The following is a 19,732-nucleotide window of genomic DNA, read 5'->3' as shown; positions in this document are numbered from 1 at the left end:
AGAATCAAATCATAACCCACTCAAAGCTCATAAACTTGTCGACCCTGAGTTTCTGCTAGAGAGAGTAACAAATGGGCAAGTTTTGCTTTCTAAGCCTAACCCATCTCTGCAACGGATTCCATTAGGCCAGAGATTCTGTTTTCTTAACATACCATCTATCTTAACCGAATCTTCTATAATGGAGTTCTCGCGTTCATCTTCATTGCAATTGATTCTTTCTCTTTGTTGTATTCTCCTTTCATTTCTGGTTTTTAGATCCCAAGCTCAAGCAACACTCGACCCAAATGAAGGTGTGCATCCAAACTACATGCGCATGACTGATCATGAAATGAACAGTAGATAAAATCATACACTAACGCATTTATTTTTAAGTTTAACAGACACTCATATTGATAAATTGGGATAACTTCATTTTCTAGAGAGAGAATTGTGGTTTTGTATGGATTTTTTTGCTAGAACTTAAGTCAACCAGAAAGATTAGAATAGTGATTTCTTTATTTGTGGTTTAATTAACTGGTTATCTGACCTGTTTCTTTTGAATACGCAGCCATGGCTCTGAGATCATTGTCAGAAAAATGGGGTATTTCTTCTTCAGCTAGCTGGAATATCAGTGGTGAACCTTGCAGTGGAACCGCCATTGATACTTCACAGATCGAAGACAACAACCCTGCAATTAAGTGCTCTTGCACTAGCACTACTTGCCATATTACACACATGTATTACTCTAATCCTTTTTCATCTTTTCTTTTGAATTATTTGGGGTATAGTTTAGTTTAGTTTAATCAGTTAAGGCACTGATCTAGAAACAAAAAAAAAAACAAAAGGTTCTGAACTTCTCACTGTAAAATCTAGTTTTATTGATTTAAGGATTTAAACGTCTCACTCTAGAATTTTGTTTCGCGCTATGAGGTTCGAGATTCTCACATATGTTTCGGCTGATGCAGGAGAGTCTATGCCATGAGTGTTACTGGAAGCTTTCCGGAAGAGATTGGGAATCTGACTTCCCTAACAAATTTGTATGATTTTTCATCACTGCGTAATTAGATTCGTGGAATTGTAGTATGAGATTGATAATACGTTTCCACAATTAATGTTTTTTCGAAAGAAAATGATACCTTGGGCCCCCTAGCTATTGTTGGGCTCACCTATTCGTGCCCTCTCGCACGGGTGCGAGGATTGTTGCCATATAAAATACACCAAATCCCATATTTACATATAATAAAGCAATATTTATTATATTTACATAAAATAAAAATAATTTATTTCCATTGAGATTTATGCTATTCATCTTTTTAAGCTACGTCCACGAGATAAAGATACAGATCTAGAATTAAAATAATGATTACAATATTTTTCTAATAAACAAGCTATTTTGAACTATATGATTTCTTCTAAAGGATTTTCTCTCTCCTAAGTTTGTCTATAGTTCTTCTCTCTCTTAAGTTTCTCTCCTTAAAAAGCACGATAAACCCACATAAACACACTCTCTTATTCTTATCTCTCTAAAAGGACTTGTATCTCTCTCTTCCTCTTCTCTTTTAAAAAAAGGTTCTATGTATCTCCAAGACATCGCATTATTTCTCTTGTCCTCTTATCTTCTCTTTCATAGATCATTGTATCTCTCTCCTCCTCTTTTCTTTCCAAAGAAAAATGTCCTCTTTATCTCTCATGCATGAAAAAGGTACCCTAAATAAGAGGTTTTTGCTAAAATATTGGGGAGAAACAAAACTAATATTTGGTGATACTTTTTTTTATATGGGATGAGATTTTATTTTTTCAAAATCTTTTTATCTTCTCTTTTATAGATCATTGTATCTCTCTCTTCCTCTTTTTTTCCAAAAAAAATGTTCTCTTTATCTCTCATGCATGAAAAGAGGTACCCCAAATAAGAGGTTTTTGCTAAAATATTGGGGGGAAACAAAACTAATATTTGGTAATGCATTTTTTTTTTATATGGGATGAGATTTTGTTTTTCCAAAATCTTAGTTGTTATCATATTTTATGTGATAAGATATCCCTATCGTAGATAAAAAAACATTTTATAACAATTAAATCTGGTTATTTACTCATAACAACCTAATGGGTTGTGATCACTCAATAGCCCATTATCACCAGTACCCTTCCTAAGGGAACATGACACCTAAAAGCTATGTGATATGTATGTTTAGGAAACTCCTATATTTTTTGTTTAATTTGATGATCTGTTACTATGTTTTTCTTTGTGATTCAAATCTGGTTATGTCTTTTGAATTAATCAAGTATCGATCACTGTCATTTATATTCTATGATTATCTACAAAGAGACCATTTACCTTTTATACAAGGGGGTCACAATCATTCTTTATCTCTTAGATTTCAAAATGGGTGACAGTAAGAATGTCATTAATTAAATACAGTTCAAAAAGAAAATTCAAACTTTATGATTCACCAAGCCCCAATTGAATATCTATTAGTATGAGTAGTTGCGATTAGACACAAAATTCACAAAATAATTTCTTGGATCTCGTGACTCAACCAAACCATCTAATTTGACATCTAATGAGTGGAAATAGATGAACTTCTTTGTACAAAAAATAAATAGTCTCTTTATAAATAATCATTTATATTCTGCCTGTGTGACCTCTCTATGTCCTCTTTCTCTCTCTCTCAGGAACCTCGCTCAAAACTATCTAACCGGCCATTTACCAACATTTATTGGAAATCTTACCTCTATGCAATACTTGTGAGTATTTATTTCTCTGGAAAGTTTTGGTTCAAAGGATGAGGTCTTTTATTTCAAATATACTTTTCTAATTACCATACACGTCCTCTTCTTTTGGATGACAATAGCACCGTGGGTATCAACATGCTATCTGGAACTGTTCCGAAGGAGCTTGGCAATTTCCTAGATATACGCTCACTGTATGTCTTCTCCCTTCAATTTGTAGATTTTGTTTTCATCAAGGTATAACAAAATAATCCCGGATCGGCCATTCCAAATACCGTGTCGAATCGGAAAATCAATCGGATTAGTTGGTTTCGGCCCCAAAAAATTTTAAAAATCACTATGATTTCTCAAAATTCTAATTTTTTTAAGTTTCTAAAGAAAATAGTAGCAATTGCAAATAGTTTTTCTTTATAATATCAAAAATATGTACATCCTGGAACCTATTTCATGTATGAGTATTGAATTCATTTGATAGTTAACATGAAGTTTAAAATATAACTCATGGCAATAAATGGATCTCTCACACTCTTTGTATTTTGTTTTTGTATTAACATAGGAATTTTGGTTTTTGAAATAAACTATATGGAATAAATTTAGTAGTGAAAGAGAAACCAAAGAGAGAGAGATAAGTTGTTAGTATAAAAAGAGAGAGATTTCAATAATAAGATTTTTTTCCCCAAAAAAGTTGGAAATTTGAAGAAGTTTTAAACCTCTTTCAACATTTACATATAAATATAAATGATAGATTTTGTAATTTAGTATTTGCAATTTTCAATATCATTTCCCATGTAATCCCTTGAGTGGTAGAATGGTAACCTTCATTTGCTTCATTGGCTAAGAAGCAATTGGTAATACACGAGCGAGTTGGAAAGAAGAAGAAACCGTATGACATTATTAATAAGAAAAAAAAAAAAAAACCACAATGGGGATTCAAAGAAGAAAAATGCTTTATAAAACGTTTAGCCACCGTACGAATTGGTGGGTTGTGCTCACACAGCATTGGGACTTGCGTGTTGGATTGGGTGATGTAGTATGTATACGAATTCCCATAAAACTTGGTGGAGTTGCCACGATTCTTCTTAAAAAAAGCTTTAGAAATTGCACAATTTCCAACAAAATTAAAAAACCCTCTAACACTATGTGGCGCCCTACTATGAGTCCGTTTTGGTCCGATAGAACCGATTGACTACTAACAGAACCGAGCAGTTCTGTCAAAGAGCTAGTCTAGACCGGCCAGCTCAAAGTAAAAACGGCAAGATATTACGAAATCTAGAAGGGCTAAAATGATTCCCGATCTATATTCCAATCCAAATCGCCAAATTTTCAAACACTAAGTTTTCATCATTGATTTCAATGAATATGGAAATCCTCCTTGCAGCATAGCACCCATAAGCACATAACTATAAAAAAAAAAGTGTTTTTCCCAAGAGGTCTAGCCATTAAGATATTGTTTATTTTAGATGATATTAACTCATTAAATTCAATATTATATACATAAATAAAGTTAGATATTTCTTGAGAATTTCACATTCTTATTAAGTGGGGGTCAGAGCATCCGACTTATAGCAATATTGTGTGTATGATTATAACACATGAGGGGCTTTTCACAATTTTCTCTTTTGATGATAATCCCTTGTATTAGTAAACAAATTACATTGCATCTTCTGGGCCTTATTCAAATTATTTAGAGTCGGCTACACAAATCATTCAGACAATAAGTCACAATATCTCTTCTCACTACTTGCATCCACGTTTGTTAAGATATAACCTAACATTTTAATTCCAAAGACCTACAATGATACCTCCCAATACTAATATGCTTAATGGACCCATTTCGTTCCGACAAGATGCCTCTTTTGAGAAAGTTGATATTTAAAATTTTCTAAAAATTAAAATTGAATATTTCTTGAATTTAATATCCATGTGTATGTTAAAATCGAAAATGCAGTATCCTCTATCTAAATCTCTCTATTGAGAACTGCCGGCGATCTAGGAAATAGTAGAAAACATATCCACAACATTAAGGCCACAAGCCAATATGGGGATAGAGAAAACATGCCAAGCAAGAAGTGAAAAAAAATGCATAACTATTTTGGATGGTGTTTGAAAATTTTTTATATTATTGTTTTATTCATTTTTCGCAATATGATAAATTATATAACTTTCCTCACAAACAAATGCTTCATATTTCAATTTTAATTCCATTTTAAATTCTTTATTGTTTATGAGATTTGAGAGGTCATCGACATAGTCGGTAAGTCTCCATTTAAAACATGATTTTGTCAAAAAATCTCCAATTTTTTGAAAAAACTCCAAGTTTTTCAAAAGTTATTCAAAAAAGCTTTCTTTTTTTTAATGGAACCAATATAAATCTGTATTTATCTTTTTTCAAAAAAAAATTCAAAAAACCTTCTTCCCTATAACTTTATTTCTTTTTTAACTTATCATTATTAATTTTGGTTTAAAGATAAGTACATTAACAATGTGAGTAAATTAAGAGTCTTGATTTAACAAAAAAAATCATCAAAATTTTTTCCATTGAGTTCCCTTAAAAAAGTGTACAAAAAAATACAAGCAAAACATTTTTTTAAAACAAAGTAATCAAAACAATCCTATGTATCCAAATAATAGATAGAATTAGAAAAAGAGTAACCCAATAAAAAATCTTTTTTATTTGTTTTTAAACCCGTAGCATCCATATAAAGAGCAAGAGAGAGATTCGATGATACTAAATATTTAGATAGCTAAGAATTTAGTGCGAGATTCGATTTTGCTTAAGCATTTTGTTGCTTGTTTTATGTATCGAGAAGTTTGATCAATTTCATGTTTTATTTTTATTTCATTGGTGTATGCAACATAGTATTATGGATGGACCATTATTTTATATATTTGGTTCTTTCTGTTTTCCTTTTAACCCTATATTGAGGGCGTTTTTTGTTTCTTTTATTGGAAAAATAATTTTATACCTTGGTTCAAAGTACATGTTATTTGCTAATTAGTTTTTCTGTTTAGTATTGTTGTTATTTTATTTTATGCTTCCAATAAATCTATAATATGTTTGTGTTGTGACAACATAGTAAGCGTTGTTGCTAGATTTATTGAAAGTTCAACAAAAAATTGTGAAGTATTTCTCTGATGACACTAGTGAGGCTACAAATGATTGTTTAATGGCTTTAATGTATTTATACAATAGCTACAAATCATAATCCTATATTGTGTTTTTACATATCCGCTTTTTTCACTACATTTTTTTTAACCAAATCTGAAATATTCATGACTCTATAACTCACCTTATTTTTTGGCGATCCATATTTTAGCCAATTTTTTCCTCCGATTTTTTTAAATGAAACTGATTTAGTACCCATGTTTTGGTCTGCCAATATTTTATTATTCTCCGACTTGCTGACTATGGTTATCGATGTTGTATATAGGAACCAATTTAGTGGAGAGGATTTTTATCTGATCCAGGATATCACTGTGTGCACACACGCACATACACATTTACATGATCTACAATTTGTTGCTCTTTTTGTTATATGTTATTTGAATGGATTAGACACATTATTTGGATGTTTCTCATTCGGAATGCATTAATTGGACAACCATCTCACTGTATATTTATTGGATTTTGTTAGGATACTTCTGTACATAGAGTATATAGTTAATGTACTCATGACCGACATGATGTGTGATATCTTCTAAGTATTAATTGTTTTTTAATCATTAATAGAATGTCATTAATTTTTTATAAAAATATCCATTTTATCTAATGCCCTTACTTGAAAAATTTTATTCTACAAATTAAAAGTATCTAAATGTTAAAAAATATTAAGTACATTAAGTATATACTCTATGTGTAGAAGTAGCCTAACAAAATCATGTGACTATGTTTTGAATGAGTGTGTTGAGTTATTCCAACTGGTAAAACTTTTGAAGCATGAGCAATACGCTTAAAGCTGCAGGGGTGTGGTTTGTATAAAGTTGCAACCAAATAATCAAATTTAGGTGCACTTCCAAATTTTATTATAACTATAATTATGGTGTCAAAAATTCTTCAATATATTTTTATCTTTAATTATAAAATTTTAAACTCAAAAAATAGTTCAAATCAAGTAGATCTATAAACACTTTAAAATATTGAAAATTGACCGTCTAGATAATGTGCTGCAATATACACTATTTTTAGGATTTGAAATCATATGCATACGTCTTGATGTCGAGATGATCAATTTGAGGGTTTTCCAATATCAAAAAAACCTTTTATAATGGAGTTTTGATGTGGACCTTAGTTCTACATTTTAAGGTGCCAACCGGTGTTTACAAAATTAGGTGGTTCAAATCGGAATCACTCGGTTCGAACGGAACCTGTCACTAGCCGATTCTGGTTTTGATTAGTTTTGGTGATCAAATAAGGGATTTGTTTGTAATGCGCTTTTGAATGTTGTTCATAATTTTGGCTCAAAGTGGTTTGGCTATTAATACTTATTTTTATATTTTTCTATTTTTTTCAAAAAATTTGAAAACATCTCTGAGCACAAATCAATTTTTTAAAATCTTTTTTTTTTGGAATTGGAAAAAATTTATATAAGGTTGCAACCTTATAATGTAGAATTACAAATGCACCTAAAAAATCCATCAGAAATATTTGCTTTAATGTTAAAAAAACATCTAATTGATCATCTGACATCGAGACGTATGAATATGAAAAAGAAAAAAAAGATTTTGAGTCCCAGAAATAGTGCATCTAGCAATACATTATCTAATCCGTCCATTTTCAATACTTTCATATATGTATAGATCTACTTGATTTTAACTATTTTTGGAGTTTATAATTAGATATGAAAATAGATTTTGAGATAATCCTAAGAATTATTTTATCAAAATTACACGTTATAATAAATTTTGGAGGCATGCCTTAATTGGATTGTATAAGGTTGCAACTTTTTATAAAAACCAACACATTTTTTAAATACTTTTTTTTCGCTAATTTTTAATTTTATTTGGGTGTATTTTGTTTAATCATGCTTTGAATATACTATTTATATTTTAATTTTATTTTTTTATTTTTTTATTTTTTTAACACTTTTTTACCGGGTTACCGGTCTCGGACTTGCCTTGATAGGCCGGTTGACCGTTGGCGGGTTTCCAAAGGCGAGTCGATTTTTCAAACACTCGTTGCAACCTTAAGTAAACTTTTTTTCCTTATTTGAATCGCTAACAGGCTACTGAAACTACTCTGTCTCTCTCTCTCGCACACACACTTAATGGAAGAGTTAAATTCTAAATCCTAGGGTTTCAAATTTCCAGGATCTTTCTTGTTTCATTAACATGCAGTTTTTGTATTATTAAATAGGAAAGAGCAAGCATAGGGAATTGCTCAGATTTTTCTACTCAGATTTTTCTTTCTTCAAAACATGAATCAATTTTCAGCGTGCATTGAGACTCAGTTGACCGTCTAAACTTTTTTTCCCTTTCGATTGAGTTTTCAGGAGTTTTAGTTCAAATAACTTCTCGGGCGAGCTACCTCCTGAGCTCGGTGATTTGGTTACTCTAGAACAACTGTAAGTTTTCATATGCATCATGTATTAAAACAAATGTTCATTTACTTTTCCCTGTCAAAAAGATTAACTGTGTTTATATGGCAGCTACATTATTAGCGCAGGTGTAAGTGGTGAGATTCCTTCAACATTTTCCCAATTGAAAAATCTGCGTACTTTGTAAGAGCTTCTGATTTTTTGCATCAAATTTTTATGATGAATAATATCCATTGTTACATATTGTACTCAACTGGAATATTGTTCTGGTTTTAGGTGGGCATCAGACAATGGTTTCACTGGGAAGATGCCTGACTTCATTGGAAATTGGACAAAACTCGAAACATTGTATGTTTATGATCTTAACCTTTATGTGTTAATGTTTCATTGAGGGAATTATTTTAGCTCTTACTCAATTTGTTATAGTAATCAATTTGAGGATTAAGTTTATACTTTGCATTTTTTTTTTTTAATATATGCACTTTGGTTGAGCGTTATATTGCGATTATCTTAAACAGATGAGTTCACTCAAGTAAAGATGGGAGATAGGAAAAAGTTATAGAAGCTGAACACAGCTAACATAATTTGGAAATGGTGGCTGTACTCTCATTTTTACTTGCACTAACTAAAGATGGTTTTTCTGATTAGAGTTGTTTTATCCGTTATCATGACAATTACCATAGATATTACTCTTTTGACCTATTATGCAATAGTAACTATTGTTTTGATGGTTATTTTTCTTGGAGGTTCATTAATTATATTGCTTTTCTTAAAAATTTCTTGCACAGTACGATATTTGCAAGCATTATGTCAGTATTATAAGTGGTTCAGTACACTACACTGGAAGTTGTTAGATTTTGCAATTAACGCAATCACCTAATGTTTTGCCTCTTAATATATATTGTTTATCAGAGAAACCCAATTCAAGGATCATCATCATCGAAGCCTTCTCCCAGCAAAACCTAATTTAAGGATGATTATACTTTTTCTTTTGGATAAATAATGTTCCATTTACTTTGTTGTAAAAGTTTAGAAGCCATGGGTAGGAATCTCATAATTAATGGATATTGTTAAATTTAATTCAATCGAAATAGTGCTTTCCAGACTTTCTAATCATTGACATGTGTTGGTGTAGGAGGCTTCAAGGAAATTCTTTTCAAGGTCCAATACCTTCAAGTTTTGACAGCCTAACCACATTGAGGGATCTGTGCGTACTTTCACTTAATTTTCACGTAATGTTTGTTTCTGTTTTAGTTCCCTTGTGAATTTCTAAAGGTTATTGAGTTCTTTTATAGATTGTTCTTTGTATTTGTTCAGGAGAATAAGTGAATTGTCTAATGGGACATCATCCTTGGATTTCATAAAGAATATGAAGAATTTAACTACCCTGTAAGCTAGAGCAGTGTCCTTAACTATCGTATGCTATCAGTAGATTTTGTCGTTAGATTTTGTTTTACAGTCTTTCAACTATGTATTCCAATGTATTTCTTGTCTACCGCAGGGTATTGAGGAATAATATGATCTCTGGTATGATTCCATCTGATATTGGGGGCCATGCTCAGTTAGCTCACTTGTAAGTTGGTCCCTGGTTTAAGCTTCACATGAGCATTTGAAAAAATTTCTAAGTGTTCCTTTGCACAATTATTTGGAAAGTCATATTTTACCATAGATTGACTTTGCATTATCAACCTGTTATTGCTTCTTGAGGGGGTATAATTTTTAGTATTAACAGCGTTATACAAGTTTTGAGTGAAGATAGTTATGGTGACGAAATAATATTATAGTGTCCACTACAGGGTGAATTTTTTAACCTGTTAACAGTTTCACAAAATTTATACAGCATATGATGAAGAAAGCCAAAAATGAAGGATTCAAATCAAGGGTGATGTAAAATAATAGAGTGAAAGAAAAAGTAATGCTCTAATATAAAATACATGTCACTTTGGTGGACCACTCTTAGGCACTAATCCACTCCTTCCATGGCTATGCCTCTCCTTATGCTTGCAACTCTATAGATCTGCTCTAGCAACATAGTAAAGATATGGACACAACAAACTTGGTACTTTATTTGTGAACTAATCGAAATTTTTATCTAGATGATAAAACTGATGTATAGGTTATGGAAAAAAGTTCAGATCTCATTAGAATATACTGCATTAGAATATTGAAACTTGGCCAAAAAAGAAAATCTTTCATCGTTCTTCTTTAACTTTGATATTGGGTATGTTTGGGCTTATATCTTGTTTGTTGTACATTTAAGCAAAGCAATTCTTCTGTTGAGAATTCTTAATTTGTGTCTATTTCACTGGCCTCCCCCAACATGTTAAGCAATGAACTACTATTACTTGACTAGTCTTGCAAACTCTATCTGGTCAAAGGTTTCCTTTCTTTTGTTTAAGTGTCTTCAGTTGATGTTTCTTTATGTGATGGGTATGAGTAACTTACGTTAGGTGTACATCTTTTGTTAGAGGTAGGCACTATAAGAGTGTGTGCTATTTGGAGTAGTGGTGTAAATTAAATATAATGTAACTGGAAATTCCAGACTTGTTCATGTACTAACTTTCCAGCATCCTTTCCCTTGAAACAAAGGAAACTATCAATAAAAGAAATTGATTTCATCAGATAATAACAATAAAAGAAAGAATGATTTCATCAAATAATAACTAAAACTTGGCTGTCTTGTCCTCACAAATGTTTAATATATAACTTGCATTAGATGGACTAATGAGCACTTCTGCATCCAATTCACTCCTTTGGACCCATAAGAATGACTTTGCCATGTAATGTTTTTTACTTTCTAAATTATTGGGTTTTCTTTTGCTCAAGGCATCCTGAAGTTTAATCTGGCTTTTATGTTTCTAACAGTAAGTTTAATTTGTTATCAGGGATTTGAGCTTCAATAGCCTGACTGGTGAAATTCCAAGCTCTCTTTTTAATATGAGTTCTCTTTCCTTCTTGTAAGGCAACCAAACCATGATTGTCAATCTTTGTGATTTACATGCTATGTTTTGCCACTGACATCTATTTAATGGCTCCGATCCTCTCTCATGTCTCATTTGGCAGACTTTTGGGAAACAATAACTTGTCTGGAAGTCTTCCTCAGCAAAAAAGCTCATCTCTTTCTAATATGTATGATTTCGTGAACCACTTTGGGCCCCTTTTCCTGTTCCCCTTAGTTGCCTGTTTTTATATAAGAATAATGGATGATAGTAATGTTAAAAGTTGCCAACTTTAAGTAACATTTCTCAATTAACCTTTGCTTGGATTGAATGAACTGATGCCAAGCGAACAGAGGATCTGTGTTGTAGTCAATGCATTTTGTTGCTTAGCATGCAGGTTGTTAAGACATGGGAGAGTATGCAATATCTAATGGACTGTGGGCAATCATAGTCCTCTGTGCATCATTTATTGAGTGATGGAGAGAGTTGGGACCCACCATTGGGTTCATGATTTCATGTCTTGCTGTGATCTGGTCCCACTCTTTTCCATGGAAGCTCATTATTCCAGTGGACATTCATAATTCAATCCTCTATGGTTTTTCATTGTATATAAAATTATGAATGTATACAACATGCAAACAGTAACTGGGATGTCACAATACTGCCCTCGGGATACCTCTTATGTTATTTCTTTGATAAGCTATTATCTAGATCTGATCTTTTGAGAAACACTATTTACTGCTACTTATTCTCCTTTGTTTTTTATCATTGCAGAGATTTATCTTACAATCAATTAACCGGAAGCTTTCCTTCATGGATGAATGTTCAAAATTTAACAATGTAGGTCAAGAAAGAGATCTCAACTGACTCCAGTTCATGCCCCATTTTTAGTTTGCTTTTGACATTGATTGACATAAATATCTCTCTAATGTTTCTGCCTGCGGTGGATTTGCCTGACTTTGTAGTCGAATTTCATTGCACATTTATACTACCTGTTTGTAGTATATTTTATACTAAAACTTGTATGTCTCTGCAGGAATTTGGTTGGGAACTCCTTTGTAATTGGAAATTCCAACAACAGGTACTCAAACTTAGTGTGTGTCTTAATTGTTAAACTATCACTAGAAAAGAAAGAAAAGTGCCAGTAATCTGTATTCTTTGACACTTGATAATGAAATCACAGCAAACATTTTAAACAAGTATTAATCAAGGTATACTTTTTAGCTTGCTAGAATTTAGTTCCAAAAATAAGGCCATTTCCTCATAAGGTCATTTCCATTTATCTACACACAGAATGAAAAAATAAACTAATGACACCAAGTGCATGTGTTTTCCTTGTTATTGATTGGCTGTTCATCATGCATATTTCTTTTGGTTCAGTCTTGCTCCTGCAGGTTTGCATTGTCTTCAACGGACCTTCCCATGCAATCGAAATGCTCCACGTTGTGAGTTGTTTTCCTTTATCCTTTTTTGATGTGACTGCGTCTTGTAGAAATCTACAGTGAGAAAGCTTTTGTTCTAGTCTTCCAAGACAGGATTACTGTTATTGTCTTTCTGGCATGCATAAAGGGATTCAGCATGGCAGCCCAAAATTGCTAACACGGTGAAAAGCCTGTTCACTAAAGCCGGTGCAAAAATTAATATTATGTATATCATCATCAGAGCCTTTTCCCAACTGTATATATGTTTTTATTACTTACCCCCTACTAACAAATAACATTTAAAGAATCGTGATTCAAGTTTTCAATTGTCATTTTATATTCTTCATATATTTTGGCTCCTACATGTGTGCTCCTATAGACCATAATTTCCAGAAAATCCCATGACGTGCCAGCATGTCCATAGCATCAGTAGAAATTTTCAATGCTCTGTAATAAATATGATCATGCCCACCACCTAAAATAGTCTTAAAACTCTAAGCTGCTCTGTAAAGCAATCGTATTTATTGTCCCTTAAGATCACATCCTTATGAGAGAGAGAGAGAGAGAGAGAGAGAGCGAGAGAGAGAGAGAGAGCGAGAGAGAGAGAGAGAGAGAGTATTGGGGTTATGACCTGTCTGGTGGATCTCACTCTCTCTCCAACACTGTCCACCATTTTAATCACATATCCATGATGCCAGTTCGTTATGATTTTTGTAGTCCATTGAATATAGTAAACTTTCCCCTTTCCTTTTACCTTTACTATTTTCTGTTGGGTCATCATCTAATGGGGTGCTAATCATTTCATCATATGGATCTTTAGATTCCTCATTAGCCATAAATAGTGGTGGCAAACAGATGACATCAGCTGATGGAACAGTTTATGAGCAAGATAATGTCACCCTTGGAATGGCTTCCTATTATGTAACTGACACACAAAGGTGGGCCATAAGCAGCACTGGGAGGTTTCTTGATAGTCCCAGGCCCCGGTATATTGAAACCAGTCAATCCCAGTTCACAAACATTTCAGACTCGGAGCTTTTCCAGACAGCAAGGTTATCTCCGGGATCCTTGAGATACTATGGCCTAGGCCTTGAAAATGGGGAGTACACTATTAGACTGGAATTTGCTGAACTAGCATTTGCTACTCCACCTGACTGGCGGAGTGTTGGGAGGCGTGTTTTCGATGTTTATCTCCAAGTATGTATCAGAAAAGAAATTTTTACTTTTGATTGGGGAAAGAGCAAAAAAATAGGGAAAGTATGTCATGGTTTGATGGACTATGGTGCATGGTACTCCAAGCAGTCCATTTCAATTGACAGATGGTTGCGGATTGACCATACCCTCATGTGTGTCCTGGTGAGGGCCCATTCCAGTGAACCTTGGAGTACCATCTACCATGGTGCATTGAACTGTAGTATGCTCTCCTGAGAAAAGAAACACTTCCTTGATTGTGCTGCTCTTTTATGAGGGAACTGAAATAATTCTTCTTTCAATTTTGGAAATCTTTTCAAAAATTTTGATTGCATTCTCTCTGTACTTGATATAGAATTAAACTATGTTTGTTTCTTTATGTTGAATTCGTATTGCTTTTGATGAAAATCGCAAGAGGTTGTGTTTCTGAATCTTGGTTCTTGACATTGATAAAATTGCATCCACTGCTATATAGGGGAAATTACAATTGAAGGACTTTGATATCAGAAAGGAAGCAAGTGACTCTTCATTTAGAGCTGTTTCCAAGACATACAAAGCAAATGTGACAGAAAATTTCCTTGAAATTCATCTCTTTTGGGCTGGTAAGGGTACTTGTTGCATACCCAATCAAGGATACTACGGACCTCTGATTTCAGCTGTTAAAGCTACTCCAGGTGATGACAACTGAGATGAATTCAGATACATTATGACAACTGAAACAATTTGCAATGTTCCCAAGTTCTATATTTGACTTGTATGCTTGTTCAGATTTTGTGCCCACTGTTAGCAACTTACCACCAAGCACATCCTCAAAACAGAACAGAACCGGGTTAATTGTTGGGATTGTGGTTGGTTCTGGAGTCCTGTTTCTCATTGCCATATCAGCAATTTTCATAGTCAGACAAAGAAAGAAAAAAGGGCTATCAGATGGAGGTATTATGGAAGTTTCTAAAACATCATGTATCATCATGTGTTTGGAGAGAGAGAGAGAGAGAGAGAGAGAGAGAGAGAGAGAGAGAGAGAGAGGGAGATCTATGCTTGCTATTACCCCTAAGTCAAACGGTATTATATGATTGAAACTTTCTATGCTCAAGACTTGGCTCAAATGGAGTATGTGATGAAAATTTGTTCCTCTTTCTACTCATCGGTCTGTAGAGTTCCTTGGAATGGGTGCCAGGCCAAACACTTTTAGTTATGCTGAACTGAGGACTGCAACTGAGGACTTCAATGCTAAGAATAAGCTGGGAGAGGGAGGATTTGGTGCTGTATATAAGGTAAACTTTCGATCCACTGATGTTTGTATGATTTAATGGATATTAGTGTCCACTACCTTATATATGTATATGATACTTTTATCACTTCCTCTACTTATATTCAGCTGCTTTCTCTCAATGGGCATATTTATGTTTATGCTTTAATGACTGGCATCATATAATTGATGCATTATGAGATTGAATCACTTATTCTTTTCTTTTTTTCCCTATGAAATATAAATAAGGGTACACTACCGGATGGAAGAACTGTAGCAGTGAAACAACTGTCAGTAACTTCTCGCCAAGGAAAAAATCAATTCATCACCGAGATTGCGACAATGTCTGCAGTGCAGCACCGCAACCTCGTGAGGTTGTATGGGTGCTGCATAGAGAGAGATCAGCGACTCTTGGTCTATGAGTATCTGGAAAACAAGAGCCTCGATCAGGCACTATTTGGTAACTGACTGCCCCCTAGATACCCCCAGAAACCCCAAATTCTTCTCTCCACACACACACTCTCTCCCAAGCATCACACAGACACAAAACACTTCATCATTTGTTCTCTTCTTTTCTAAGAATACACCATTCTTTCCCAAATTTACTTATATGGTACCACACGTTTTGTGTACTTCATAAATTGATGGCTTTTGACATTTATCTTTGTTTTTGTTTTTATTCTATGTTTTTGGCATCTATTCAAAATGTGTTTTTTTGACACTTATCTTGTGCTCTCTAAATATGAGAGCTCTACTGGTATTTTTAATTTGTAAAAATTCGATCCTGGTGTTCAAATTTTGGTTATTATTTTATTTATTTTTCATAATTTTGTGGTGTTCATGGACATTAGGATCCATGAATAACTTCGCAATAAGATCTGTGCAGTTATTCGTATTAATAACTAAATGAAGTCCATATGTGGATATTAGGAGAATAATCCAGAAACTATGAAAATATTCTTGACCAAAGCAAAGGTAGCTACTGTGATGCTTAAGAAATGACCATATGCATCTACAATGTCCTAAGAATGACCAGATAATTTCTGATTGTTTCATGGAATGGCCAGAACTTTCCTTCCAAAATCAAACTAAACTACAATCTATACTATCAGAATGAACCATAAATAAACCCTCTTGATACTTTGGATATTTTGTGGAATTCAATGAAAGCCCCATTTTTCACAAATTGGTACCATGATACTTTTGGATACCCATCTACCCCTGCCTTTTCCCTAAGGGAAAGATCTAAATTCCCCTTTCAATTGCGAAATGGCGTGAACATCCTTGCACATCAAAATGCTTCTGATCTTTCTCATAAATAAATTATTTGAAGTTTTCATTGTACCTTCTGCCCTATGAAACTTCAACTACTGTCCATCCAGATTCTTCCTGTTTCAACTTCTCAAAACGTTTCTCTACAGATAGTCATTCACAACTTATGCAAAATGGAGTCACTGCTAACTAGATATGCACTGTAAAACTGACTACCCATTAAAATTAGGAAGGATAGTTTCTCTTTGACAAATAGAGAAAATACTGAAGGTTAGAAGCTGCCATTTTCTATCCTGCAGGGAAGAGTAAACTACATCTTGATTGGCCTACCCGCTACAGTATTTGCATGGGAACAGCTAGAGCGCTGGCATATCTTCACGAGGAGTCAAGGCCTAGAATTGTTCACAGAGATGTAAAAGCTAGCAATATACTCCTTGATGCTGATCTCATTCCCAAAATCTCGGATTTTGGTTTGGCCAAGCTTTTTGATGATACGAAGACCCACATTAGCACCAGAGTTGCAGGAACAATGTGAGCCTTAACTTTGCTTCTTTAAATATCACAGACTATTAGAAACTCGTATTCAACTATTTGTTTGACATCTTTCTGCATTACAGAGGCTATTTGGCCCCAGAATATGCCATGAGAGGGCACTTGACAGAAAAAGTGGATGTATTTGGATTCGGAGTGGTGGCTCTCGAGGTTCTTAGTGGAAGACCCAATGCAGATACCAGCCTAGATCAAGAGAAGATTTACCTCCTGGAAAGGGTGAGTTACTGAGCATATATGTCATACTGAGGAAACTAATGCAGAGACTGTAGTTAATAAAGCTATTATATGTGTGCATTGTATGCTCATGTAGTATATGTATATATGTATTTATGCATGCACATATGTAGTGTCAAATGTATGTATGCATGGCTAAATATCTACATTCATCTATTACACGCACACATATGTTTGTGCGTCGAAAGACAGATAAGGTCATGGGGAGCTTATAATATGCTCTGGCTCAGCATCCACCTTCACTAATATCCACTTCCAAGTACGTACCTCCTTTTTTATGTAAACGAAGTTCACATCTCTCTCTCAAAATATGGACGCAGTTAGCATGCGGCCATCCTTCTTATTGTAGAAATGCGGGCTTGGCAATAAATATATTTTTAAATATAATTTGATTCTAATTTTTATAGTATATATAATCTTTAACATGGAGATCCTGAATATGAAAAATAAAATAAAATTTGAATTAAACAAACATTTGGATCGTTAGTTAGGATTGGTTTTAGATGGACCACCTATTTGCATCCATCTTTAAGATGGATGCTTTATACCTCTGGACCACATATTGTAGAAATGCGGTCCAGCTTGCATGAAACAATTGTTCATGTTTAAATCTACTATGCAATCTATGAGGCTACAATTTGCCACTTCGCAGGCTTGGCATCTGCATGAGAACAATCAAGAGAGAGAACTGGTGGATCAGAGGTTGACAGATTTTAACGAAGAACAAGTGACCCAAATTATCGGTGTGGCCCTCCTTTGCACGCAGGCTTCTCCTATGTTACGCCCATCCATGTCTCGAGTGGTGGCCATGTTAGCTGGAGATATGGAGGTGGCCACTGTTTCATCAAGGCCTGGTTATTTAACTGATTGGCATTTCGATGACATTAATAGCTTAGTTAGCCAGGATTATACTCCGGGGTCTGCCACAAGAGTCAATAATACAGAGAGTGAGATATCCTTCTCTCACAGCACAACCTTTAATACATCACCCATGAGTTCCGGTCGACCAATGCTGCATGGGGGTATCGATAAAGGGAGGTGATGTATGATGTAAATGGGGCCTAAAAGATGATGTTTGTTTCATTGTTGGTTTTTGTGGACCTCTCTCCTTTCCATAACTTCTTCAGAAGCCAACACTGCCAGCGATCTGGATGAGGGCGGTCTTGTGGCCAGTCTCTCGTTTGTATCATAATTAAGAGGAGCCATTCTCTATCGAATCCCTTGCAAGAGTTTATGCCTGAAAATGAGGTGGGGACCGCATTCTCTACCGGAATTTTCGAGTATAAACAATTGTTTTTTTTTTTTTTGGATTTCCTTTTTTCCTTCGGAATTGAAGGTAACATGGAAATTAAAAAACTCTGAGAATTTTGGACCTCATCATAAACTGCCTCAAATAAATTCAAAAATTATTTTGTATCCATACATGAAATTCCTTTAAAAAAAAAAAAAAACTAAGAATACTAAACTTCATGAACAAGAGAAAACATTACAATATCCGATAAATGGAAACAAGGCAGTTAAAAGAATCCTGAATAACAGTAAGGTGTGACCGAGAAACTCCTTGTTTAGTCAAAACATTTGTTTCCTAGTTTGCCTCTCTGTAAAACATGTTTAAAGGAGATGTTTAGACTCCCACACAGATATTGAATCTCCAACGAGATTGTTTTCAAAACAAGGGAACTTTTTGTTCCTTATTTCACCATCTAATCGTAAGTCCCTGTAATGAGACATGCAATTCAGCTTCATTAGCCGTAGCATAGTGATGCGGATCCCAATAATTATCAAAGTATGATCCAAATGATATGTCAATAAACCTTCTATACTGGCCGGTCGGGGTTACCCAAAGAACTGACATCAAAATTCATCTTAATAAAACCTCCATTAGGGGCACCTAGTGTTCACCAACTCTCCAATTAAGAATACCAAACTTAATAGCACTCTCTATATTAATGATAAGATCCATATTAATAATGGCCAAACATTCCTTTTTAATAGCAATCCAACAAAATAAGGATTCTGACTTAGTCTTACCTCATCTAAACAATAGCCATCAAATACCTTTCTATTCCTTTCCTTTCAAATCACCCACATAACCACGGTCCTGAGATCTGGATCGGATTTGATTCACACGATGTGCCCTATCAAAGTGCCCGTGGTTTTTTTGTTTTTTTGTTTTGAATTATCCTCTACCAATTAGGCTGATGTGTTATAAACAATGTTCATTTAGATATGGAATGGAAATTCTAGATTATGAGTTATTTATATGGGACATCTGTTATCCCTTTACTCCTCCTAGTGTCCATTATTTTCCTAGGTTGGCTTTTGCAATGTCTCAAGAGGAAATTGAAAAATACCAAGCAAAATCTGTTTCTTTTGTGTAGGGGTGGCAATGGGTCCAGGTCAGGCTGGACCCAAAAAAGTATTATGAGACCCCGACCCGGACCCGAAGTCATAGGACCCGGACCTGGACCAGACCCAAAAATTAAAATATATATGTATTTTAATATAGTTAACTATTTTTTATAAATTAAGACTCAAAAATATATGTGCGACTTGGACCCGGACCTGAATAATGCTCGGGTCCAAGATTTGGACCTGGGTCGGGTCTTACTCTTTGGGTCATGGGTCGGGTCT

The 19,732-nt window shown here is 34.2% G+C and overlaps 1 protein-coding gene across 3 annotated transcripts; it reads left to right on the top strand.

Moving 5' to 3' along the window:
• LOC18443167 (putative LRR receptor-like serine/threonine-protein kinase At1g56140) lies at positions 1 to 18,312 on the top strand. Of its 3 annotated transcripts, XM_088857662.1 has the most exons (24): positions 1 to 290; positions 548 to 716; positions 945 to 1,016; positions 2,650 to 2,721; positions 2,829 to 2,900; positions 8,196 to 8,267; positions 8,352 to 8,423; positions 8,517 to 8,588; positions 9,376 to 9,447; positions 9,558 to 9,629; positions 9,742 to 9,813; positions 11,126 to 11,197; positions 11,304 to 11,369; positions 11,954 to 12,019; positions 12,216 to 12,260; positions 12,560 to 12,624; positions 13,421 to 13,797; positions 14,267 to 14,465; positions 14,560 to 14,724; positions 14,947 to 15,065; positions 15,290 to 15,500; positions 16,612 to 16,843; positions 16,930 to 17,080; positions 17,751 to 18,312. In XM_088857662.1, exons 1-24 carry the CDS (start codon positions 179 to 181, stop codon positions 18,138 to 18,140), a joined length of 3,087 nt encoding a protein of 1,028 aa, XP_088713788.1. In that variant the 5' UTR covers positions 1 to 178; the 3' UTR covers positions 18,141 to 18,312. The 3 variants fall into 3 exon arrangements, with proteins under 3 accessions (XP_088713788.1, XP_088713789.1, XP_088713790.1); XM_088857663.1 differs by lacking the exons at positions 1 to 290; positions 548 to 716; positions 945 to 1,016; positions 2,650 to 2,721; positions 2,829 to 2,900 and adding an exon at positions 7,846 to 7,978; XM_088857664.1 differs by lacking the exons at positions 1 to 290; positions 548 to 716; positions 945 to 1,016; ... (3 more) ...; positions 8,352 to 8,423; positions 8,517 to 8,588 and having other exon boundaries at positions 9,376 to 9,472.
• Positions 18,313 to 19,732: the final 1,420 nt, after the last annotated feature.

Source organism: Amborella trichopoda, chromosome 2, assembly GCF_054954075.1.
Source record: "Amborella trichopoda isolate Santa Cruz 75 chromosome 2, AtrichopodaSantaCruz75HAP2 v2.0, whole genome shotgun sequence".
Taxonomy (NCBI): Eukaryota; Viridiplantae; Streptophyta; class Magnoliopsida; order Amborellales; family Amborellaceae; genus Amborella; species Amborella trichopoda.
Note: the sequence above shows the minus strand (reverse complement) of the source record. Positions and strands in the feature narration are given on the sequence as shown.